This window comes from Hyla sarda, chromosome 4 (assembly GCF_029499605.1).
Source record: "Hyla sarda isolate aHylSar1 chromosome 4, aHylSar1.hap1, whole genome shotgun sequence".
NCBI lineage: Eukaryota > Metazoa > Chordata > Amphibia > Anura > Hylidae > Hyla > Hyla sarda.
The window spans coordinates 258,595,313-258,621,602 of NC_079192.1; the positions used below are offsets into that span (position 1 = coordinate 258,595,313).

The following is a 26,290-nucleotide window of genomic DNA, read 5'->3' on the forward strand; positions in this document are numbered from 1 at the left end:
GTCGAATAAAAACAAAGAGCCTGGTCATAGAGGTAAAAAATGGGTCCGTCCTTAAGGGGTTAACTGATAACAGCAAGACACAAGTCCTATAATGGCCAAAAATAGTAGTGTACAGGTCACAGTTTTTTTCACTTCACCAGTACTAGAAAGTCAGCTAAAACTTTATGGCCTCAAACTGAAACTGAAAGTAATTTTTTGCTTGCAAAGTATCCTGGGAAATGAATCTGGGCACATAAACATAGGGCTTCCAAGTGTTCCAGGTTTTACCAATACACGAAGATTCCTCCTGAAAAAAGGGTGATCTTCTAGCACGGTGGTGGGGTGAGTATGCAATGATAATCTATGACAGGGGTTGTTTATGGTGCGATACAGTATAGTACAGTGTATGTTTTGTATGTTTCTTTCTGTCTTGTAATAAGAGAAGTCAGTCTAACTGCATTTGAGCCTTCTGGTATACACTGTAGATTTCCCAGCATTTACCTCCCAACACTGTATAGCCGAGCAATGCTTATGTAGTTCATTGTTAAAAACAATAAATAAATGTATATATTACGCTTTTTATATTTATTGGGTTGGCAAACTGAGTAGAAAAAGGGCATAAAAACACATTACACTGTTAATCAATAAACATTGATGCCAGATAACTACTAACTAGCAAGCAAGCTGTTTATGCTTTACATCACTCTAACTCAACGTTTCTCAAACATTGTGTCTCCAGCTGTTGCAAGGGCTGTCCGGGCATGCTGAAAGTTGTAGCTTTGACACACTGTTTGGAAAACATTCCTTTAACTGTAATTATATAACCTATAACATTTTTATTATTGTTTATAGACGATAATGTTGGTGTTTTAAATATTAGCTTGTCTGTTTGTACAGTATTCCATTACGCACATACCTGAAGAAGGGATAGTTTTAAACCAAAAATTACGTCAAAAAAGAAAATTTAATTTCAGAGTAACAGATTTGCTGTAAGTCCAACAGTTTTGAGTTTTTTCCAATATGCTTTTATCATGTGATTATCTATACTGACCGGAAGAAGTCCCATTGTGTGTGTGTGTGTGTGTGGGGGGGAGGTTTATGGCTGCAGCTACACTCCTTATATACCTTGAGGGTGTTGTCCTCCTTGATAAATACAGCTCATTCACTTTTTTGTGAGATTCTGCACTTCGGTATTCTGCTTTTAGACTAGGATTCCACTGAGGTTTTTGCACTGCGTTTTTTTAGTCTGGTGTTTTTTTCTGGCGTTTTTACCTTTTTTTTCCAAATTTGTTGGGTACCAAAAAGAAAAGAAAAAAGGATTAAAAGGATTAAAAAGACACCAAACTGAGAAATGCCAAGTGGATCTGGCATTTTGCAGTTTACTATTGACTTGCAGCTAACATCTGGCTGTATTGCTTTTTTGCAGAAAAAACTCCTTGTGGCAAAATAGGTGTTTTTTTTTACAGCGTTTTTGCTAGGAAATCCTCAGTAGAATTCCAGAATTATATGTTCTCATATTGGACATACCGGAAAGTGTAATTCATGGGAAAAATAATATGTTTTATACTTACAGGTAAAGTGCTGCAAATATTGCACCAGGATGTTTATTACTCTTCAACAACTTCTGCTGTTTGTGTCCTTCTGGGTTTCAGGTAAACAATATTTTAAAAATGTTTTTGTTTGTTTTTAAAATAAAATAGCTTTAATCCTATGACTAGAATTATAATTTTTTTTTTTGTTTTGTTATTGTAATACAACTTTATCAGTATTTGGTACAGTTTTCTTTACAAAAAGAAAACTCAGAACAAGACCCACTTAAATTACTTGAAGGCTGTAACTTGGTCTATTACCAGAATAATATAAGGGGAATTAAACTATTATTGATGTCACATCCTATATGAAGCTGTAGTAGCATATTTGAAGGGAAATATTTATCCCCTATCCAAAGCATAGGGGAAAAGTGTCAGATCACTGGGCCCCCCGGCACCCCTACTCTCCTTATCCACAGAGCGGGGACAGTATGCACCCTCCATTCATCTCTATGCGAGAGCCAAAGCACTTTACTCAGGTATCTCCGGCTCTCCCACAGAGATGCATGGAGGGGGCTTGTTGACCACCGCTTCGTGCAGAAGGAGAGCCAGGTCCCTGTACAGGAGATTGCGGTTCCAACAATTGGACCCCCCGTGATCTGACACTTACCCCCTATCCTTTCGATAGGGGATGTATTTTTCTATGCTGGCATTTGGCGAACTATAAAACTAAAGTGTGATGTTACAATATTTCATGGTACTGCAGTATTACATGGTGGTGCTTAAGAACCGCCTGTGGTTAGTGCGGCCTCTCATGTTACTCCTGGGCTGACTATGCAACAACATGGCAGATAAGTGTCCCTGATTATAGAGCCAGATTCAGCAGCTGACTGTGACTCTTTGCATTTAAGTTTCATAGTTACATAGTTACATAGTTAGTACGGTCGAAAAAGACATAGGTCCATCAAGTTCAACAAGGGAATTAGAGGGTAAGGGTGTGGTGGGATATTGGGGGAAGGGATGGGATTTTATATTTCTGCATAAGCATTAATGTTATTTTGTTTCAGGAATGTATCTAACCCTGTTTTAAATGTATTAATCGTTCCTGCTGTGACTAGTTCCTGAGGTAGACTGTTCCATAAATTCACAGTTCTTATGGTAAAGAAAGCGTGTCGCCCCTTGAGACTAAACCCTTTCTTCTCCAAACGGAGGATACTAGATTTATGGAGATAGAACCTTGATCCAGGGATTTATTCTGCCTATTTGGAGTTGGTAAGGATTTCTTTCCCTGGCATGGGGGAATTGGCACCAGCCTCATAAGGTTTTTGTTTTTTTTCCTTCCTTTAGATCAACACAGTAGGGGATATAGATTTAACTTCTTCTGGTCTTGTTTCCACCCTTATGAACTATGTAACTATGTAATTATGTGAACATAGTTTGTGTACTTTAATGTTAACTATTCAAGTTTGAATAACACTTCGTGCACATTGACCTTGATCATTCTTGTCTATAATCAAGCTGTTGTGTCACTAATCTAAATGTGGTACTGTAAAACCAGATGCAAAGAAATGTCAACTAAAACATTTATTTTCTAGAAAGTGAAAAGGTATAGGAACTTAAAATAAAATTATCATGATCATTAACATATCTAGATTGATAAGTTAGTGTTGTTCAACAGATATAAAATGTCTGTATTTTGGTGGCTAGAGATAAAACAATAACCATTGAATGGTTTCCAGGATTTTACAATTATGGCCTATTCTTTTCTTAGGTGAGGATATCAATATTGGATCCGTGGAAAAAAGACCTACTGATCTATAGAATGAATGGCTCCAACACTGCTGTACCCTACATAGTACTAAAAAAGGAATAGGATATTCTAGGGATAGATGTAAAGTCCCGAGAAACTCTCTAATAATTTGACCATAAAGTATTACCTTAAAGAGATTTAAAATGAAAACTCTGGCCAATGGCTCCCTGGTGCACTCCAATGAAACCAGTCCTCACTGCTAAAAGGTGCATGTTCTCTGTCCTGACACAGGGGATTGCTCGCTTTGGGCACTGATTAGTTAAACGGACATTTCCTATATGTCAATATAGAGAACAGAAAGTGACATCATATCTGTGACAGCATCTGGAGAATGGCACCAGTTTGAGATAACAATAATCCGCACAACCCCTTTATTGGTAGTCATAATATAGTAAATAATGCAAAAATCATCAACACACTTTAAATAGGACCTTCTTATCTCCTATAGCCTTGTGTGGAGGAGGCAGCATGGACATTAAGGAAGGAACTGGAATGTAATGGGGGTCCAGCTGGCAGACTCTTACCAGTCTAACATTTATTATGCTAAATTAGGAAATATATGAAGATACTCTCCAAATAGTCTAAACTAAAATTAACAAATTTTGCTTCATTTACAGACCAATATCCGATTCCAATACCAAACTTACAGTACAGTACCATGTGCATATTTCATGCGCAGGATTTGAAGTTGCAGATTTGAAGCTGTATTCAGTCATTTACTTTACAATGAAATCTGCAGCTTCAAATCCTGTGCATCAAATATGCACAGGATACTGTTTGTGTGAATACAGTATCCATTATTTGTCTTAGATGCAAGAGCAATGCTATGGTAGTAAATGTATATATCCCGAATGCTAGCTACAAAAAGTAACATATGTGCTAGTAAATGCCACGTTTGATATTTCAGCATAGAATACTTAGATCATCAGAAGCATGGTCAGGCGGGGTCTTCCAGCCATAATACAGATGCAAAAATTCATCCGAAATATGCTTGTGTAAAACCGCAGTATTTTGATTTAAAAGGAGTTATTTCTTTGAAAACTCTATAGATGTTATAAGGGTCTCTTGAAAATAAGCAATAATAACACAGTGTCCATTCACATGAATGCAGGACTGGATAGGTCGTCCAGAGAGGGAGAGATTCTCTTAAGAATGTATTTTTACTCAAGTCAAAAGATGAGAATCTTGGACAGAAGATCTTTTGCTTCACATTCTAGTTTTAACCTTAAATGGTCACTCTCATTAAAACTAATTTTTGCTATTGCACTCCTTATGGTAAATGAAAACTATTTCTAATATACTGTGTTTTAAAAAATGAAGTTTTCTATGTTTTATTTGTGCTTAAAAAAGCTCAAGAGCACATTTTCCCCCATTTTATACACAGACTTTGGACCAAAGTCCAAACACAGGAAGTGCAGCTTGGAGTGCTGAGCGTGGGGGGGGGGGGGGGGGGGGGGTCCAACCAACAGCATATGGCAGTTATGTGTGAGAGGAGCTATGATTGGATGAGGCTGGACACCCCCCCCCCCCCCCCCTCAGCACTCCAGGTGGCACTTCCTGTGTTTGGACTTTGGGGGAAAATGTGCTCTTGAGCTTTTTTAAGCACAAATAAAACATAGAAAACTTCATTTTTTTAAAACAAAGTATATTAGAAATATTTTTTATTTACCATAAGGAGTGCAATAGCAAAAATTAGTTTTAGTGAGAGTTGAGAGTGACCCTTTAAAAGAAAACTGTCAGCCTGTTCACCCACACTTAACCCAATACACTGGATTTATAATGTAGGCAAACAGGAGTCCAACGAGGGTTTACTTATGTAAATATGTCCAGTAGGTCCTGAGATATGTCCCCCAGAAGATCCCCTGCTGAATTCAGTGAATCCTGCATGGGGGAGGGGCTTTATCGGCTCAATTTACATACCCATTCTCTGTGACTCCACTTCACTTGGATGTGGAGTCAATGGCAATGAAGATGTAAATTGAGCCGCCTAAACCTCACTGAATTTAGCAGGGGATCTTCTGGGGGACATATCTCAGGACCTACTGGACATATTTAAGTAAGTGACCCCTCGTTGGACTCCTGTTCGCCTACATTATAACCCCAGTGTATTAGGTTTAGTGTGGGTAAACAATCTGACAGTTTTCCTTTAACAACCTTTTAAATAAATAACTACGTTTATATTTTCCTTATTCCTGGTGAGCTCAGTTAATTACAGAATGTTGTCCACTATACTATATAACTAAATTGTCTTCCTTCTTTAACCCCTTAAGGACCGGGGGGTTTTCCGTTTTTGCATTTTCGTTTTTTGCTCCTTGCCTTTAAAAAATCATAACTCTTTCAATTTTGCACCTAAAAATCCATATGATGGCTTATTTTTTGCGCCACCAATTCTACTTTGTAATGACGTCAGTCATTGTGCCCAAAAATCTACGGTTAAACGGAAAAAAAATCATTGTGAGACAAAATTGAAAAAAAACCCCCGCTGTTTTGTAACTTTTGGGGGCTTCCGTTTCTACGTAGTACATTTTTTGGTAAAAATGACATCTGATATTTATTCTGTAGGTCCATATGGTTAAAATAATACCCTACTTATATAGGTTTGATTTTGTCATACTTCTGGAAAAAATCATAACTTCTTGCAGGAAAATTAATATGTTTAAAATTGTCATTTCTGACCCCTATAACTTTTTTATTTTTCCGTGTATGGGGCGGTATGAGGGCTCATTTTTTGCGCCGTGTTCTGAAGTTTTTAACGGGACCATTGTTGCATTGATAGGACTTATTGATCGCTTTTTATGAATTTTTTCATGATATAAAAAGTTACCAAAAATGCACTATTTTGGACTTTGGAATTTTTTCGCGCGCACGCCATTGACCATGCGGTTTAATTAACGATATATTTTTATAATTCGGACATTTACGCACACGGTGATACCATATATGTTTATTTTTATTTACACTGTGTTTTTTTTTTATGGGAAAAGGGGGGTGATTCAAACTTTTAATAGGGAAGGGGTTAAATGATATTTATTAACTTTTTTTTTTTCCCCTTTTTTTTGCAGTGTTATAGGTCCCATAGGGACCTATAACACTGCACACATTGATCTTTCACATTGATCACTGGTTTCTCATAAGAAACCAGTGATCAATGATTCTGCCGCTTGACTGCTCATGCCTGGATCTCAGGCACTGAGCAGTCATTCGGCGATCGGACAGCGAGGAGGCCGATAGGGACCCTCCTGCTGTCCTGTAAGCTGTTCGGGATGCCGCGATTTCGCCGCGGCTATCCCGAACAGCCCACTGAGCTAACCGGCATGGTTTCAGTTTCACCTTAGACGCGGCGTTCAACTTTGAACGCCGCGTCTAAAGGGTTAATAGCGCGCAGCACAGCGATCAATGCCATGGGTCCCGGACGTTGTTAGAGGCCGGGCCCGACCCGCTATGACGCAGGGCCACGCCGTGGCCCCACGTTATAGATCGGGAGTGGACACATGACGTTCCAGTATGTCATGTGTCCTTAAGGGGTTAAATATAAGCTATACCAGTGATCGGCACTGTCAGAATCAAAGGCTTTTTATATGTTTTACATTTTGGCAAAACAAAACATTTCTAATGTCCTTCATAAAAAATGATATCTCCTTTTTAGAGCAATCATATCTTGTAAAAAAAAAAAAAGATTAGTAGGGACCCCATGACATCCAGAACATAATCATGTTTGGCTGCAGCATCATCTTTGTCCCAGTTCAAGCTCAGGCTGAGACAAAGTCCAGGAAGTGAGGACAGAACTAGCACTCCTCTCTGCTCACTCCTGTCCTATCAGACTGCAGCATGAAAACAGAGAGTAGGGGGTTATGGAGCAGCCTGCAGTGATTGGATGAAAAGACCCAAATCAGAGGGAGGAAGTGAATCCATGGTGAGTGAGGGCGTGCTCATTGCTTGCCTTGAAACACTCCTTCCTGAGCAGTGGATGTCCGAATTAGTGAGCAACAGAACAGAGGGATTTTTGAGCCAATCATAGAAGCTAGACTTCTAAAAAAAAGATATGTAAAGCATCTACATGACCTAGTGAGGAACCTATTGTATATAAGCATTTTTTTCTGTTATAAGACAGGTATGCTTTAACCCCTTAAGGACGCAGGACGTAAATGTACGTCCTGGTGAGGTGGTACTTAACGCACCAGGACGTACATTTACGTCCTAAGCATAACCGCGGGCATCGGAGCGATGCCCGTGTCATGCGCGGCTGATCCCGGCTGCTGATCGCAGCCAGGGACCCGCCGGCAATGGCCGACGCCCGCGATCTCGCGGGCGTCCGCCATTAACCCCTCAGGTGCCGGGATCAATACAGATCCCGGCATCTGCGGCAGTTCGCGATTTAAATGAACGATCGGATCGCCCGCAGCGCTGCTGCGGGGATCCGATCATTCATAACGCCGCACGGAGGTCCCCTCTCCTTCCTCCGTGCGGCTCCCGGCGTCTCCTGCTCTGGTCTGTGATCGAGCAGACCAGAGCAGAAGATGACCGAAAACACTGATCTGTTCTATGTCCTATACATAGAACAGATCAGTATTAGCAATCATGGTATTGCTATGAATAGTCCCCTATGGGGACTATTCAAGTGTAAAAAAAAATGTAAAAGTAAAAGTAAAAAAAAAGTAAAAGAAAAATCCCCTCCCCCAATAAAAAAGTAAAACGTCCGTTTTTTCCTATTTTACCCCCAAAAAGCGTAAAAAACATTTTTTATAGACATATTTGGTATCGCCGCGTGCGTAAATGTCCGAACTATTAAAATAAAATGTTAATGATCCCGTACGGTGAACGGCGTGAACGAAAAAAAAATAAAAAAAGTCCAAAATTCCTACTTTTTTAATACATTTTATTAAAAAAAAAATTATAAAAAATTTATTAAAAGTTTTTTATAATGGGTATCATTTTAATCGTATTAACCCTCAGAATAAAGAACACATGTCATTTTTACCATAAATTGTACGGCGTGAAAACAAAACCTTCCAAAATTAGCAAAATTGCGTTTTTCGTTTTAATTTCCCCACAAAAATAGTGTTTTTTGGTTGTGCCATACATTTTATGATATAATGAGTGCTGTCATTACAAAGGACATCTGGTCACGCAAAAAACAAGCCCTGTTACTAGTCTGTGGATGAAAATATAAAAGAGTTATGATTTTTAGAAGGCGAGGAGGAAAAAATGAAAACGTAAAAATTAAATTGTCTGAGTCCTTAAGGCCAAAATGGGCTGAGTCCTTAAGGGGTTAAAGTCTCAATATATAGAATCACCAATTACTTCTATTCATATTTTCAGAATCTATAAAAATGAAAAATTATGTACCTTTTTTCAATTTTTTTCTAGAGAATATTTGAAAACGTAAGCAGTTATCTGACAGCTATGACCACACCATGTCAAATAATCGGTTAAGTGTTGACATACTCTCTTGAAATATATTAATTTGATTGGTTGCTATGTGCAACACCTCCTTCTAAAGTAAGAGACAGTATGGATTCTTCTAGGGGTGTGGAGAATAGCAAACATTATAAAAGAAAGTTTCTACCCCTTCCAATACACTTTATTTTAATAACTTTTAACATGTTTTGTTTTCCAGCTTACAGCAACATAATTGTTTTTGGGAATGTAGGTGAAGAAGTGATTCTGCCTTGTACCATTGAATACAAAGAAGAATTTTCATATAAATTGCTGTTTGTCAGGTGGAAAACTAAAGATATCTTTGTGCAACATTTTTATTATGGCAACTTTCAGGAAAAACACCAGAATAAAATATTTAAGGGAAGAACGCAACTATTTTTTGAAGAGTTTCCTAAAGGAAATTTGTCCCTATTACTAAACGGTACACAGAAATTTGATGCTGGAATATATGAATGCTTTGCATTTCTCTCAAAAGTTACCTATACAAAGAAAATCGAGCTTGTGGTGCGAGGTAAGTATCATACCAGTTACATATAGCTAAATACAAGAATACATTCTGATTGTTACATCATAAATAAAAAGTAAATTTTTTTTTTGCTGACATATTATACATTATATTAGTGGTAAATATTGTTGATACATACAAAATAGTTAAAATTAAAAACATTCTGGCAATTCTTACGGCATTCACTGTGCGGTAAAAATTATGTTAATCCCTTAAAAGAGAAATGCGGTGCAAAACTTTTACCTTCCCTTGTGCCCGGGCTGCAAAAACTAAAAAAAAAAAACTTTAACACACCTTCCTACATTCCCCCGTTGTGCTGATATCAGCGTCCCATTCCTCCGGTGCTCTGCCTCCGGCTTCATGGGCTCAGATCGTCACACTGCAGTCAGCGTATCGCCAGCTGCAGCGATGTACCAGGCTTCTCCCTGCTGCCCAGGCTCCTTCCATGACAGTGCGCTCAGCCTATCACCGGCTGAGGCAGGACATCGCTGCTGTTGGCGATACCCTGACTGCAGTGCGACAAGCCTAAGAAGCAAAGCCGAGCAGTACTGGAGCACCGGGATGCCGATATCGGCACAATGGGGGAATGTAGGAAGGTGTGTTAAAGTTTGTTTTTTAGTTTTTACAGCCCGGGCACAAGGGAAGGTATAAGTTTTGAGCCGCAGTTCTCCTTCAAAGACCAAGCCAATTTTCATTGTTGCACTTTAGTTTTTTCCTCCTCCCCCTTTAATAGCCATAACTCTTTTATTTTTTTCATCTACAGACCCATATAAAGGCTTATTTTGTGCGGGGCCAATTGTAATTGTAATTTGTAATGTCTTCATAAATTTTTCCATAACATATGCTCCAAAATGGAAAAAAAAATTGTTTGTGAGGTAAAATGTTGCCAATTTTGGTTTACACTGTTCACCATATGGGATATTTTTATATGGAATTTGGTAAATAGGGTGATTAAAACTTTGAATATGGAAGGGGTTAATGTAGGTATAAATGTTTTTTTTGTTTTTGTTTTACACTTTTTGGTCCCTTAGGGAACTTTTAGGAGGAATCATTAGATTCCATAAAACTGCATTGATTTGTGTGTTCTGCGCTAGAATGATAGAGCCTGGTTCAGCCAGCCTCTATTAATCACAGACCCACAGACAGCACAGGAGGATAGGTAAGCCCTTCGGTTACCTTAGCAGTGGATTTCACCGATACCAACCATCTTCCCAATACCAAACAACCCACGCCCCCTGGCGATCGCGCTGCAGGGGGCGACCCCCCCCACAGATCACCAGGGTCCATTTGAAGGGGCCTTTAGATGCCGCTGTCAGCTTTGGACGAGGAGGATCTAAAAGGTTAATAGCCGGACAGGGCGATCACTGCATGTTGGCTATTACCGGCAACCCTCAGCAATGGCCCTTAGATATCCAGAGTAGAAGCAAATACCCACAACAAACCTCTCCTGCTCTTGACAGTTCCTGACATGGAAGCTAGAATAAGGCGTCGCAGCTCTCCTGTGCATTTATTGTGGAAGCTTCAACATCAATATGACAGCAAGGCTCCAGCTAGAATTACCTGGACAGGAGAAACCTTTGCAGGTAGTTTAACTCTTCACATGACGCGGACAAATTATAACATGCGGCATGTGAAGAGTGCCGCTTACCAGCAGTAGTAGCTCCAGGATTCCCCGACTTCTATGCTTCTCCAGTTTTCATGGCAGACCCCTAAGACCGCTTATCAAACAGTCACACAGCGCATTACTGATTAATTTCTGGGTGGCTCCCGTGCTTTCAGACTAGGGGCTCCTTATTCCCCAGTATAAGTCCAACAATTAATATAGCATGAATGAAAGCACAACACACGAGGATTGCATGTATCCAATTCGTTTATCCAAAGTTTCTTCAACTGTTTATATAAACAGAAATAAATATATTTATATATAACAAAGGATAATCACCCAGTGATAAAGTAGCAGCAGCTGGTCGATCAGGCAACTGTAGGATTCATCCGCCTCACCGAGGTCTCCTGTTCCTGGCCATGATCTATTGCATCTCATGCAGGCTGGAAGTCGGACTGCTCAGAATATCCTACACCTGGCGACATTTCAGGAGATAGAACTCCTTTTCTCAAGACTATTACCTGCACACTATGTCCCAAGAAAAGAAAAGCTAGCCACTATTAATAGATGCACACCACAATAATAGTGTAAAAAGTATATAAGTCTTTATTAAATCACACAACTAAAGCACATAAACCACTTAAAACACAAAAAACATGGTGGAGGATTATAACCCAAATAGCCACTTACCCCCCTAGGGATTCACAATCAGCATATGGTAAGGGCCCCTGGATTAAAATACCAAAGGAGAGGAAAAAAAAAAAAAAACACCTACATCAGTAGGGCTGGTAATGAATATAGAGTAATGCAATGACTCAAGTAAAAATCCCAAATATGGCTATCACCACCAGCTAATACTGTACCGCCTATCAAATAGTGTGAATGCATACCAGGGGCTACCTCACCAACCAAAAGGGGGGGGGGGGGGGGGCACAGCAGCTCCACGTGTTCCACTGTCCTGCAAGACAGCTTCCTCAGGAGTGATGTGTGCTATGTTGCATGAGAATAAATATACCAATACATCAATAACACGTGTGTGTGAACTAATTAAACCAATCAGAGCTTTTGTAGTCAGAACTGGGTCTCACCTATGTGTGCTATGTGCCAAGTGTACATGCCGCCATTGTCTCCAATGCGGCCAGGAAGTCCACGCCACGTATCACATGACAGAGGACCGGAAATTGCGTTGTTCGCATAGTGCTAGCGTTGCACACCCACCATCATGTTAAATATAGCATACTTCTCACGAGAACATTAGTTCTATAACAAAGTAGAAAAATACATAAAAATATTAGTGAATATAATACACATTAAAAACATTCCTGCAGAGTAAAGTGATGTTACAAAAATACACTGAACAAACAATTTTCATTAATCCCCTTCGGGGTTAGCGTTCTTACCCTCTGGATCCAGTATACTTCTCGTCTCAACAAGTTCTTTTTAGTTAACTCTTCCTGTCCCGTACACTCTATCTCTTCAAGTACTATCCACCTTAAGTCACATACCTGATGACCATTTTCAAAAAAAATTACTAGTTTCCCCAAATTTGTCTTTCTTTTCTTCATCTTTTTTCATTACCTCTACTTTTTTCTTATAATTTCATATCGCACTTTTATGTTTATTTAGTCTGATTCTTACCATCCTAGATGTTTGTCCAACGTAACACATTCCACATGGGCATTTAATTAAATAAATGAAATTTTTGGTCTTACATGTAAAAAAAACCTTTGACCGCTATCTGTGTACCTTTTGTGGAGTGTGTTACTGTATGTCCCTTCGTGATCCTATTACAGTTCTGACATCATCTACACTGGAATGTACCCCTATTTTTGGCCTTTAAAAACATCTGTTTGGGCTTTATTTTCTGTTGCATATCTCATCTCACCAAATAGTTTGCAATTGACTTCCCTTTTCTATATATGAATCTCGGGTGTTCCTTGAATAACATTCCATATTTTCATCAGCTTTTAACAGTTCCCAGTACTTGTTAATCACTTTTTTTAGTCAATTTAGCATGTCCATGATAAGTAGTAGAAACATAAATCTATCCCTTTTCTCAAATTTTCTCTTTTTATCCTCCTTCTTTCTGAGTTGTTCCCTTAGTATTTTATCCACCTGCTGCACAACCTCTTCCACTTCAGATCTTTCATACACCCTCTGTACGAACTTTTCAATCGTGTCATTTCTATTTTTCTGATATTCTTCTTCTGAACTACAAATCCTCTTAGTCCTAATTATTTGTCCTTTCGGTATCCCTTTCAATACCTGTGGGGCATGCGCACTTTCTTTATGGAGTACCTTATTTCTATCACTTTCTTTAACATAAAGTGTGGTCTCTAATTTATTATTCACATTTTTCACCTCCACGTCCAAATAATGTATGTGGGTAGCGCTTGCCTCACAGGTAAATTCCATTAACGGAAGACATTGATTTAAATATTCTACATATTCATCCAACTCTTGAGGTGTGCCGTCCATAGGACAAACACATCATCCACATATCTTAACCATACTAGGGGCTACTGGAGACCCCATAGAAACTCCTTGTCTCTGTAGAAAAATCTCCTCACCGAACCTAAAATTATTTTTCGTGAATATCAGTTCCAACAGATCCATTAGGGACTTTATCTTAGTATTGGTGAGAGTATCTTCCCTAATCAACTGTTCCCTGATAGCTATCATATCTTCCTCAACCAGGATATTAGTGTACAAACTTTTAATTTCCATAGTACACAATAGACATGTTTCTTCTACATTCGTTTCTACCAAATTATCAAAAAAAAAATCATTGGTATCAGCTAAACAATTAGGAAGTTTTTTTTTACCACTTTTTGTAGAAATCCATCCACATTCACAGGACTGAGTTGACCCCCGAAACTATAGGATGTCCCGGGGGCAACTCAAGTCCTTATGAACCTTGGGGAGTAAATATAGCACAGGAATACAAGGTGTTTCATTTAACAGTATATTCTTTAGTTCATGAGATATAATTTCATTACTCATAGCATCTTCCAGCATATACTTAATCTCGTTTAATTTCCTCTCTAGGATCTTTATTTAATTTTAAATACACCTCATGCTCTTGTAACTGTTTCATTGCCTCTTCCACATATAGAGACCGGTCCCATATGACCGTAGCCCCTCCTAATGGTTTTATGTATTTTTCTACTTTGTTATAGAACTAATGTTCTCGCGAGAAGTATGCTATATTTAACATGGTGGTGGGTGTGCATGTAATAGGTCTGAGAAAGGGAGTTCTATCTCCTGAGACGTCACCAGGTGTATGATCGGTGCTCGGATACTCTGAGCAGTCCGACTTCCAGCCTGCAGGAGATGCAGTAAATCATGACTTGGAACAGGAGACCTCAGATGAATCCTACAGTTGCCTGATTGACCAGCTGCTCCCACTTTATCACTGGGTGATTATCCTTTGTTATATCCATCTATTTCTGTTTATGTAAACAATTGAAGAAACTTTTGATAAAAGAACTGTGCAGCATGGCCGGGTACATTGTGATAAATGTTTATATTATGGCAATGTGGTACCGACCCACAGAAGAAAGCTGTAATGTTATTTTTAGCATACGGTGAATGGTGTAAATTAAAAATACAAAAAATTTAATTTTTTCCAGTTAACCATAAAAAAAAACAATTATCCAATAAGATATATGAACCTAAAAATACAAGCCCTCATATGGCTTTATTTATGGAAAAACATACGGTACTTGGAAGGCGACTAGAAGGCGAATCGTAGCTGACAAAGTCGAATTCGTTCCTAATTTCTTGAAAAATTTGTTTCTGAACGAATCAGAATTTCCTTGCGCTTCGTGGTTACGAATCTCTTCCTTTACTACATTTTGTGCAGGCCGGGGGACTAAAATGGTGGGTATACGTGTGAGGACATGGGGCAAGGAAGTCGGGAAAGGCAGGTAGGTGGGATCACCCTGAATCACATGGCGGCATGCAGCCTATCAGCAGCCAGACAGCCCTGTGATGTCAGCCATTGCCGAAGGCGAACAATACAGATCTTTACAGGGGGGAATCCATTCACCTCAAGCATTAGCTCTGGCTAGAGAGAGTGCAGAAACTGTGTGTTCACCAATTAGCATTACTGACAATACAGATCAGCACAGGGGAAATCCATTGACCTCAAGCCCATATCACTGCAGGCAGGCAGGGAGAGTTTAGAAGTTGTTTCATAGTTTGTCAATTGAGATCATCACAGGAAGTACTCCCCATTCAAAGACTGCAAGCAACCATAGTGCAGGCAGGGACAGTTCAGAGAGAGAGAGAGAGCACACTTTTTTTTATTGCAACCGTACTGGGGTGTATTACTGTTAAAAAAATCTCTATAATCTCTTCAATTGTGACGCCATATGGTCTCCCCACCTTGTTGCCACATCCAGACTCTGTCATTGTGCCGCTCTGCGGCAGTGATTCTAATAGCGACGCCTGTAATCTGCATGTCATACAAAATACCAGTATTATTTCACTACCCCAGCACACTCCTTATGCATGTTAAGGCAAGGCAAAGTGTTCTACACCCCTATTGAGGCTCTCTGTAGCCCAGAAATAGCCATTTTTAATAGCGATTCGCCGCTAATATATTTGGATCAAACCGAATTCTTTCTGAAAATTTGGTGAATTGGCTGAATCAAATTTTTTTTAAATTCGCCCATCTTTAACCCCTTAAAGACTGGGTTTTTCTGTTTTTGCATTTTCGTTTTTTGCTCCTTGCCTTTAAAAAATCATAACTCTTTCAATTTTGCACCTAAAAATCCATATGATGGCTTATTTTTTGCGTCACCAATTCTACTTTGTAATGACGTCATTCATTTTGCCCAAAAATCTACGGTGAAACGGGAAAAAAAATAATTGTGCGACAAAATGTTGTAACTTTTGTAACTTTTGGGGGCTTCCGTTTCTACGTAGTACATTTTTCGGTAAAATCTTTATTCTGTAGGTCCATACGATTAAAATGATACCCTACTTATTGTCGGACTTCTGGAAAAAATCATAACTACATGCAGAAAAATTAATACGTTTAAAATTGTCATCTTCTGACCCCTATAACTTTTTTATTTTTCCGTGTATGGGGCGGTATGAGGGCACATTTTTTGCACCGTGATCTGAAGTTTTTAACGGTACCATTTTTGCATTGATAGGACTTATAGGACAGTGACCAAAAATGCACTGTTTTGGACTTTGGAATTTTTTTGCGCGCACCCCATTGACCGAGCGGTTTAATTAATTATATATTTTTATAATTCGGACATTTCCGCACGCGGTGATACCATATATGTTTATTTTTATTTTTATTTACACTGTGTTTTTTTTTTTTATTGGAAAAGGGGGGTGATTCAAACTTTTAATAGGGGAGGAGTTAAATGATCTTTATTCACTTTTTTTTTTGCAGTGTTATAGGTCCCATAGGGACCTATAACACTGCACACACTAATCTTCATCATTGATCACTGGTTTCTCATAAGAAACCAGTGATCAACGATTCTGCCGCATGATCTCAGGCACTGAGCAGTCATTCGGCGATCGGACAGCGAGGAGGCAGGCCCTCCCGCTGTCCTGTAAGCTGTTCGGGATGCCGCGATTAGCCGCGGCTATCCCTAACAGCCCGACAGAGCTAGCCGGCAACTTTCACTTTCACTTTTAGCCGCGCGGCTCAGCTCTGAGCGCGCGGCTAAAGGGTTAATAGCGTGCGGCGCCGCTATCGGCGCTGCGCGCTATTAGAGGCGGGTCCCGGCTTCACTATGACGCCGGGCCCGCCGTGATATGACGCGGGGTTACTGTGTAACCCCGCGTTATATCAGGAGAGCAGGACCAAGGACATACCGGTACGTCCTTGGTCCTTAAGGGGTTAAAGGCGACAAAGGAAAAATGAAAAAAAGTGTTGCTTGAACATTAACTGGACACTGTCAGATACAAAAACTTTTGATATGTTGTAAAGCATGCAAAAGCTATAGATTTAGCAATTGCTTTCATTAGAAAATTTTCTGTATTTCATACTGAAAAAGCCAGTCAAACAACTGCCCCCCTCCCACTGTCAGCTTGTGTCCCGCTACTGTCAGTGAGGACAAGCTGGGAGATGTAGTTTTGCTAATGCCAGGGGAGATGTGAGCAGACAGCATACTGAGGGAGGGGGCGGAGACCTGCACAGTGAGGCCACGCCCCCTCCCTTTGATAGGCATTCAGATTAGTGAGCTAAATTAAAAGTGTAATAAAAAATAAATTAACCCCTTAACGACCAAGGACGTATATTTACGTCCTTGGCCGGCTCCCGCGATATAACGGTGACCCCGCGTCATATCGGGTTGGTCCCGGCATGTATCTGAAACTGGGACTTAGGGCTAATAGCGTTCGGCAGCGATCACAGTGCTGCATGCTATTAACCCTTTTAGACACGGCGTTCAAAGTTGAACGCCGCGTTTAAAACGAAAGTGAAAGCTGCCCGGCTGCTCAGTGGGGCTGATCGGGACCACCGCAGTGAAAATACGGTGTCCCAATCAGCTGGGACACGAGCGGAGGTCCTCTTACCTTCCTCCGGCGTATCCCTTTGGCGATTGATTGCTCCAAGCCTGAGATGCAGGCTTGAGCAATCGACCGCCGATAACACTGATCACTGCAAAGCTATGGCTTTGCAGTGAACAGTGCTGGCAATCAGTGTATGCAGTGTTATAGCCCCCTATGGGAGCTATAACACTGCAAAAAAAAGTGTAAAAAAAAAGTTAATAAATGTGATTTAACCCTTTTCTTAATAAAAGTTCAAATCACCTCCCTTTTCCCATAAAAAAAAAAAAACACCATGTAAATAAAAATTAATATAAACATATGTGGTATAGCCCCGTGTGTAAATGTCCGAACTATAAAAATATATCATTAATTAAACTGCATGGTCAATGGCGTACGTACAAAAAAATTCTAAAGTCTAAAATAACGTATTTTTCATCGCTTTTATATCATGAAAAAATGAATAAAAAGCGATCAAAAAGTCCGATCAATACAAAAAGGGTACCGCTAAAAACGTCAGATCACGGCGCAAAAAATGAGCCCTCATACCGGCCCATATGCAGGAAATTAAAAACGTTATAGGGGTAAAAAGACTGATTTAACTTCAAAGTAGAATTGATTGGCGCAAAAAATAAGCCATTATATGGATTTTTAGGTGCAAAATTGAAAGGGTTATGATTTTTAAAAGGGGAGGAGGAAAAAACGAAAGTGCAAAAAACGGAAAAACCCTGCGTCCTTAAGGGGTTAAGGTGCTAGACACATCAAAATTAGGTGTACATGGTCAGGATTAGGTACTGAGTGTTATATTAAAAAAAAATGTTTTTGTTGGATCTAACGGGTACGCTTTAAGCCCAAAAGGCATGCCAGGGAAAGGGGTTAAGCTGCTAAAGAAATTAATATGGTTTTCCTTCTCAACACTGAACATGTTACTTGTACTAAAGTCAAGGGAGAAGGAAACCCATTGAAATTCAACACGTTCTAGAGAATAGCAATAAAATGGTATGATATGTAATATCACTTCCATGGATAGTTTGAGGTACTTATAAGTAATGTTCTAGAAATTCATTAGAAAGAGATTGGGTCAGATACATTCTAGCCTGCAAGTGTCATTTGCCTGATAAGCAACAGGGCTTAAGAAACTCTTAACACATGTTTCAGCAATTTTTACATGAGCACTATTACAGATGGTTAATAATCCAAGTGTTTGTAGGTATGACAAAGAAAACCCTGATCACTTTGAAACTACACATTCTGTTGAAATAACTGTATTTTATATCACATTTCAGATAAACAAAATGGATTTACAAATGAAAGTTCAATAGTTCAAGTCTCTTTTGGACTTCTCGCTTTTTGTGTTGTAATGGGACTTATTGCATTTCTAAGGAGGAGGAAGAGAAGCAGAGGCAGAGCTGGTTTGTATACACCATATTTTAATAATCCTTAAACCAGCCCCACAAAATATACATGTCTGAACTTGGGCTGTCATAAAAATGATAAAAACCTTACACTTACCTGCTCACATCCCACTATGTCTGCCCTGACTGTGCCCTGGTCTCAACTGAGCAGTGCTTTATGCTTTCATTCCAACATGCAGGAAGTGCTTGTGCATTGGTGACATGCCTCAGAGTGTGATTACTTCCTGTGCTTCCAAAGGAAAGGTAAGGATAAGTTTTCTTTCATTTTTATGACAGTCTGAGCTTCGACAGAAATATTTTATGGGGCTGGACAAACCCTTAAAGATCACTATAGATACTGACTTCCCAAAACACAAGGTATAACTATGAAACCCATATTTTAACCCCTTAAGGACCGGGGTTTTTTCCGTTTTTGCATTTTCGTTTTTTGCTCCTTGCCTTTAAAAAATCATAACTCTTTCAATTTTGCACCTAAAAATCCATATGATGGCTTATTTTTTGCGCCACCAATTCTAATTTGTAATGACGTCAGTCATTTTGCCCAAAAATCTACGGTGAAACGGAAAAAAAAATCATTGTGCGACAAAATTGAAAAAAAAACGCAGTTTTGTAACTTTTGGGGGCTTCCGTTTCTACGTAGTACATTTTTCGGTAAAAATGACACCTTATCTTTATTCTGTAGGTCCATACGATTAAAATGATACCCTACTTATATAGATTTGATTTTTTAAGACTTCTGGAAAAAATCATAACTACATGCAGGAAAATTAATACGTTTAAAATTGTCATCTTCTGACCCCTATAACTTTTTTATTTTTCCGTGTATGGGGCGGTATGAGGGCTCATTTTTTGCGCCGTGATCTGAAGTTTTTAACGGTACAATTTTTGCATTGATAGGACTTATTGATCGCTTTTTATTCATTTTTAAATGATATAAAAAGTGACCAAAAAAGCACTATTTTGGACTTTGGAATTTTTTTGCGCGCACGCCATTGACCGAGCGGTTTAATTAATGATATATTTTTATAATTCGGACATTTCCACACGCGGTGATACCATATATGTTCATTTTTCTTTTTATTTACACTGTGTTTTTTTTTTTATTGGAAAAGGGGGGTGATTCAAACTTTTAATAGGGGAGGAGTTAAATGATATTTATTCACTTTTTTTTTTCACTTTTTTTTTGCAGTGTTATAGGTCCCATAGGGACCTATAACGCTGCACACACTGATCTTCTATGCTGATCACTGGTTTCTCATAAGAAACCAGTGATCAACGATTCTGCCGCATGACTGCTCATGCCTGGATCTCAGGCACTGAGCAGTCATTCGGCGATCGGACAGCGAGGAGGCAGGTAGGGGCCCTCCCGCTGTCCTGTCAGCTGTTCGGGATGCCGCGATTAGCCGCGGCTATCCCGAACAGCCCGACTGAGCTAGCCGGCCACTTTCGGTTTCACTTTTAGCCGCGCGGCTCAGCTTTGAGCGCGCGGCTAAAGGGTTAATAGCGCGCGGTGCCGCGATCGGCACTGCGCGCTATTAGAGGCGGGTCCCGGCTTCACTATGACGCCGGGCCCGCCGCGATATGACGCGGGGTTACTGTGTAACCCCGCGTTATATCAGGAGAGCAGGACCAAGGGCGTACCTGTACGCCCTTGGTCCTTAAGGGGTTAATACAGAATATAAAAATAAAGCCAAATTTTATGGCTCTGCCATTTGGATAGTTATGTGATCATTTGTGGCCATACAAAATCATCAGCTTAAAGGGAACCAAGCATTAGATTTTACCATATGTTTGCAATATGTTAAATATGGTAAAATCTTCATCCTCACCATTCCCGGGGAGATGTTTCTGCCTGCAGGGATGGTGAGGATATGAAGTTTGTAAGTCTCCCCAGCTGTCCGAAAAGTAGTCCCCTGAGTCAGTGACTATGCTTACCTAGTCCTGCTGCTCTGGCCATTGCGACACCCCCCTCAGAGTGACTGACAGCCTGCTCCATCAACTTAAATAGTACCTGTCATCAAACCATATTTTCTAAACTAACTCCGATTTTATTCCCTAACTACTCCTAACACCCCTCCGGCCCTTAAAAAAAATTTCTGAGCTTTAAAAAAAGCTGTGTATCATACCTTTCCCCTTGCTCACATTGTGTGAGCTCCCGGAAGGAGAAAGTGGGCGTTCCCCAGGAGGCACAACATCACTGAAGCCTGTGAGAGCTGTGCCTTGCCATGCCCCGCATGCACTTCCTGAGTTTGGTCTCCTGCCAGGCCGGGAGAAGACCAAACTAACTGTTTGACTTGTGCAGGGAACAGAACAGAGCCACCCAGTGGCCATTTTTTCAATCACATAAAAAACATATAAAGGTTGAGAATTTTAACAGCAAGTAAATTGAAAAGTGTCTTATAACTACATAAGGAACAATATATTAAACGTTTTGTTTGGTGAAAGGTACTCTTTAAGGAGCAGAACGATGATGCAGGCTGTCAATCATGCCGAGGGGGCATCACTACAGCTGGATCAGCTGGACTAGGCAAGCACAGATCCCTGCCCAAGGGACTACTTACGGAAGGCTGGGAGACTTTTAAACTATATAGCCTCACCATCCCTGCAGGCAAAAACGTCCCCCGTGGATGATGAGGATGAAGATTTTACCATACATAAGGCACTGCCAAGTGTAACATATGGTAACATCTAATGCTTGGTTCCCTTTAAAAATTAGCCACTATATTTGGTCAAGCATATAATGAACTGACCCCTTATGCTATGGCTGGAACTACTTCTCTTAGGTGAGGCATTTGATGTTAGCTTATATTGTTGATGTTGATGCTACTCGCAACTGCTTTTCTAGGTTTGCATCCGTAAGTCTGGATTTAGTTATCTCCTTCTCCATATGTATATTGTCCCCTGAAGGTGTTTGCCCCTGTATGTAGTAAACCGTGTAGGTAAATTGCCCCTGTATATTGGACCCCGTACGTACTTTGCCCCTTGTAGGTGGTTTGCCACTTGTACAGTATGTAGGACTCTTCTATAAGTAATTTGCCCCCATATATAGGACCCCACTCCCCACCCCCAATGAAAAAAAAAACTATGAAGAGATGCCTCTGCATTCTGTTAGCATCTTCCCCACCGGAATGCAACAGCATTACTGATGGGATACAAAAAATTATGCTGCGGGCCCCATACAGAGATAGGGAGGTTCCCCTACCCATGATCACTGTAAAGAATCCACATTATAATATGTAGTCACAAGTACACTCTTGCAATGTATTAAATCCCATGACTTATTGTAGTGATTTGTGCTTGTTGGGTGAGATCTGACCCAGACCTTCTGGATGCTCCAGCTGCCCTATGTTTTGTTATGGCCACATTGCAGCCTGTGGCTCACATTTTGAAGAATGACACCCTTATTGTAGCACATGCCCCTATCTTGCAGTACATCCTACAGCTATGCTCTTCACTTCTGCAGAGCATTTCTTGTGTAGCGCTTCTCTTCCTTATCTTCTTGCTTATTTCTTTATGTCTTGCACTCCTATAACTGACAATGAGACTGAATGATATTCCCCGTGCAATGTTCCATATGGTGCATTCTGCAGCATGTCTATCTTACTGGGTTTTACTCTGCTGCAAGAGGTGCTTGCATCAAAACAAAATCTGGATTGTGATTCAGCCATCAGCTAGTGTTATTAGAGACCGTCAAATAACAATAAGATTACGTTTTTGCCATTTATACATGCAAAACATTAAAGGGCTTATCTAGTGGAATGAAGTAATGCACTATTGTCCGAGTCTGCCTACAAAAATAGCAAACACTTTAACTCACCTTTTCCTGCTCCCTTGTAGTTCTGGGATCCAGGCACCCCATCTCTGGAATGACATCTGAACAAAATTCACCAGTTACTACACCGGAAAAACTGAAGACAAACTAAAGGACTGAAAAAAAAAAAAGAGATCTACTTGCATTAGAAGTAGGTTGGATTACCCAACTACTATGTTATGTAAACTGAATATACAATCAGAGATCAATTATCCAATCAAATATAAAGTTTACATTATCAGAAAAAAAAAAGTTTGAACAGAAAATTATGCTGCATCTCTGAACAGTTTACATTTTTGTACACTGCTCAAAAAAGTAAAGGGAACACTTAAACAACACAACGTAACTCCAAGTCAATCACACTTCTGTGAAATCACACTGTCCACTTAGGAAGCAACACTGATTGACAATCAATTTCACATGCTATTGTGCAAATGGAACAGACAACAGGTGGAAATTAGCAAGACACCCCCAATAAAAGAGTGGTTTTGCAGGTGGTGACCACAGACCACTTCTCAGTTCCTATGCTTCCTGGCTGATGTTTTGGTCGCTTTTGAATGCTGCTGGTGCTTTCACTCTAGTGGTAGCATGAGACAGAGTCTACAACCCATGAGACGGAGTCTACAACAATCCAGACTCTGGTAGTGCAGCTCATCCAGGATGGCACATCAATGCGAGCTGTGGCAAGGTTTGCTGTGTCTGTCAGCGTAGTGTCCAGAGCATGGAGGCGCTAGGAGCCAGGCCTGTACATCAGGAGATGTGGAGGAGGCCGTAGGAGGGCAACAACCCAGCAGCAGGACTGCTACCTCCGACTTTGTGCAAGGAGGAGCAGGAGGAGCACTGTCAGAGCCCTGCAAAATGACCTCCAGCAGTTCACAAATGTGCATGTGTCCACTCAAACGGTTAGAAAAAGACTCCATGAGGGTGGTATGATTACCGACGTCCACATGTGGGGGTTGTGCTTACACCCCAACACCGTGCAGGACATTTGAAATTTGCTGGAGAACACCAAGATTGGCAAAATCGACACTGGCATGCTGTGCTCTTCATAGATGAAAGCAGGTTCACACTGAGCTCATGTGACAGACGTGACAGAGTCAGGAGATGCCGTGGAGAACGTTCTGCTGCCTGCAACATGCTCCAGCATGACCGGTTTGGCGGTGGGTCAGTAATGTGTGTGGGGTGGAATTTCTTTGGGGGCCGCACAGCCCTCCATTTGCTTGCCAGACGTAGCCTGACTGCCATTAGGTACCGAGATGAGATCCTCAGACCCTTGTGAGACCATATGCTGGTGCGGTTGGCCCTGGGTTCCTCCTAATGCAAGACAATGCTAGACCTCATGTGGCTGGAGTGTGTCAGCAGTTTCTGCAAGAGGAAGGCATTGATGCTATGGACTGGCCCGCCCATTCCCCAAACTTGAATTCGATTGAGCACATCTGGGACATCATGTCAAGCTCCATCCACCAACGCCACGTTGCGCCACAGACTGTCTAGGAGTTGACGCATGCTTTAGTCCAGGTCTGGGAGGACATCCCTCAGGAGACCACCCGCTACCTCATCAGGAGCATGCCCAGTCATTGTAGGGAGGTCATACGGGCACGTGGAGGCCACACACACTACTGAGCTTCATTTTGACTTGTTTTAAGGACATTACATCAAAGTTGGATCAGGCTGTAGTGTGGGTTTTCCACTTTGATTTTGAGTGTGACTCCATATCCAGACCTCCATGGGTTGATAAATTTGATTTTCAAAGATAATTTTTGTGTGATTTTGTTGTCAGCACATTTAACTATGTAAAGAGAAAGTATTTCATACGATTAGTTCATTCATTCAAATCTAGGATGTGGTAAATTATACTCTTCTTATCTTGCTAATCGTGAAATGTGTCCATGTATATCCGTTATCACTCTGCATTGGCACTTAGCATGTAGGCTTTGTAGGATAATGGGGAAGATTTATCAAATCCTGTCTAGAGGAAAAGTTGCCCAGTTGCCCATAGCATCAGCTCGCTTCTTTTATTTATAACAAGGCTTTTGAGAAATGAAAAAAAAAAACAATCTTTCCTCTGGGCAGGTTTTGATAAATCTTCCCCAATATTCTTAGAGGCAATATTAGTCTTAAAGTGTACCTGTCGTTAACAAAAACTTTTGATATAGTGTAGATAAAACCATTATATGTATATTTGTAATATACATTGGTTAGTAAATGTGAATATTTTTGTCCCTACAGATATTGGGGGAGATTTATCATAATCTGTGCAGAGGAAAAGTTGCCCAGTTGCCTATAGCAACCAATCAGATTGCTTCTTTCATTTTTAAGAAGGCCTTTGCAAAATGAAAGAAACAATCTGATTGGTTGCTATGGGCAACTAGGCAACTTTTCCTCTGCACAGGTTTTAATCTCCCCATTGTTTGTGTGTCTCTATGAAGAGTCCAAATACAGGAAGTGTGGGTGGGTAAGCAGGGCTCTGTACACTGAGGAAAAGCAGGGCTCTGTGCAGTGAGGCTCTGTGACACGCTCCTGGCTCACACAGCAGGCTGATTGACAAGCCTGGTGCCTGCAGAGAGCCCTACTTGTCCTGCCTTCACTTTCTGTACTTCCTGACACCTGCAGGGACTGCCTTTTTTCACACAAAAATATGCAACATGTTTAATCGATGTATATTACAAATATACATATTATAGTATTATGTGCATTTTTATTAGTATTATATCAAAAGTTTTTGTTAACAACAGGTACACTTTAAAGTGGTTGCCCAGGTTTAAAAAAAAATGCTTCTTTCTTGCAAAAACAGCACCACTCCTGTCCACAGGTTTTGTCTGGTATTGCTGCTTAGCTCCATTGATGTGAATGGGTTTGAGCTTCAGTACTATATGTAAATTGTGATGAGAGTGATGCTGTTTTTTTGCAAAAAGAAGCAGTGTTTTTCTAATCCTGGGCACCCCTAACAATATGGTTTGTAAGAAGAGGCATCAGACAGAATTACTGCACCAGCAAATGAAACTTTTACATTTCATTATTGTTTCTTGCCCTTCACAATCTATATTGGTTGACCGACATTTGGACCCTGCTATGTGCTTGCCATTGCCTGTATTTAGGGATGAGAAAGAAATTGTCTGTCTACTTATATCTTAGGCTGATACCAGCATCCAAGCATGATAAAGAGGTGATTGACTTCAGTGGTGATAGTTAAAGGGGTATTCCAGGAAAAAACTTTTTTTTGTATATCAACTGGCTCCAGAGAGTTAAACAGATTTGTAAATTACTTAAAAAATTAAAAAATCTTAATCCTTCCAATAATTATCAGCTGCTGAAGTTGAGTTGTTCTTTTCTGTCTGGCAGAAGTGCTCTCTGCTGACATCTCTGCTTGCCTCGGGAACTGCACAGAGTAGAAGAGGTTTTCTATGGGGATTTGCTTCTACTCTGGACAGTTCCCGAGACAGGTGTCATCATAGAGCAATTAGACAGAAAAGAACAACTCAACTTCAGCAGCTCCTGAGTACTGAAAGGATTAAGATTTTTTAAAAGAAGTAATTTACAAATCTGTTTAACTTTCTGGAGCCATTTTTATGGCAATTTATGTATTTTTATGTAAAAACACAGCATAAATGTACCATGACAGTACAGCTAATATAATGTTACATGTTAACACAGCCTCTAGTCTCTAGTGTAATAAT

General features: G+C 40.2%; 1 protein-coding gene across 1 annotated transcript; it reads left to right on the forward strand.

Moving 5' to 3' along the window:
• Positions 1 to 212: 212 nt before the first annotated feature.
• Positions 213 to 26,069, forward strand: LOC130369168 (V-set domain-containing T-cell activation inhibitor 1-like). The gene is made up of 5 exons (XM_056574024.1): positions 213 to 321; positions 1,553 to 1,631; positions 8,936 to 9,268; positions 18,674 to 18,799; positions 22,640 to 26,069. The coding sequence occupies exons 2-5, from the start codon at positions 1,580 to 1,582 to the stop codon at positions 22,723 to 22,725; spliced, it is 597 nt and encodes a 198-aa protein (XP_056429999.1). The 5' UTR covers positions 213 to 321; positions 1,553 to 1,579; the 3' UTR covers positions 22,726 to 26,069.
• The last annotated feature ends 221 nt before the right edge of the window (positions 26,070 to 26,290 follow it).

Bases quoted from the DNA above. Each gene is read 5' to 3' on its own strand.
- LOC130369168 (XM_056574024.1), top strand. From the start codon at position 1,580: ATGTTTATTACTCTTCAACAACTTCTGCTGTTTGTGTCCTTCTGGGTT. The intron at 1,632-8,935 runs GTAAACAATATT...TTTGTTTTCCAG, and splicing joins TGTGTCCTTCTGGGTTTCAG to CTTACAGCAACATAATTGTT. The intron at 18,800-22,639 runs GTTTGTATACAC...GCTCCCTTGTAG, and splicing joins GAGAAGCAGAGGCAGAGCTG to TTCTGGGATCCAGGCACCCC.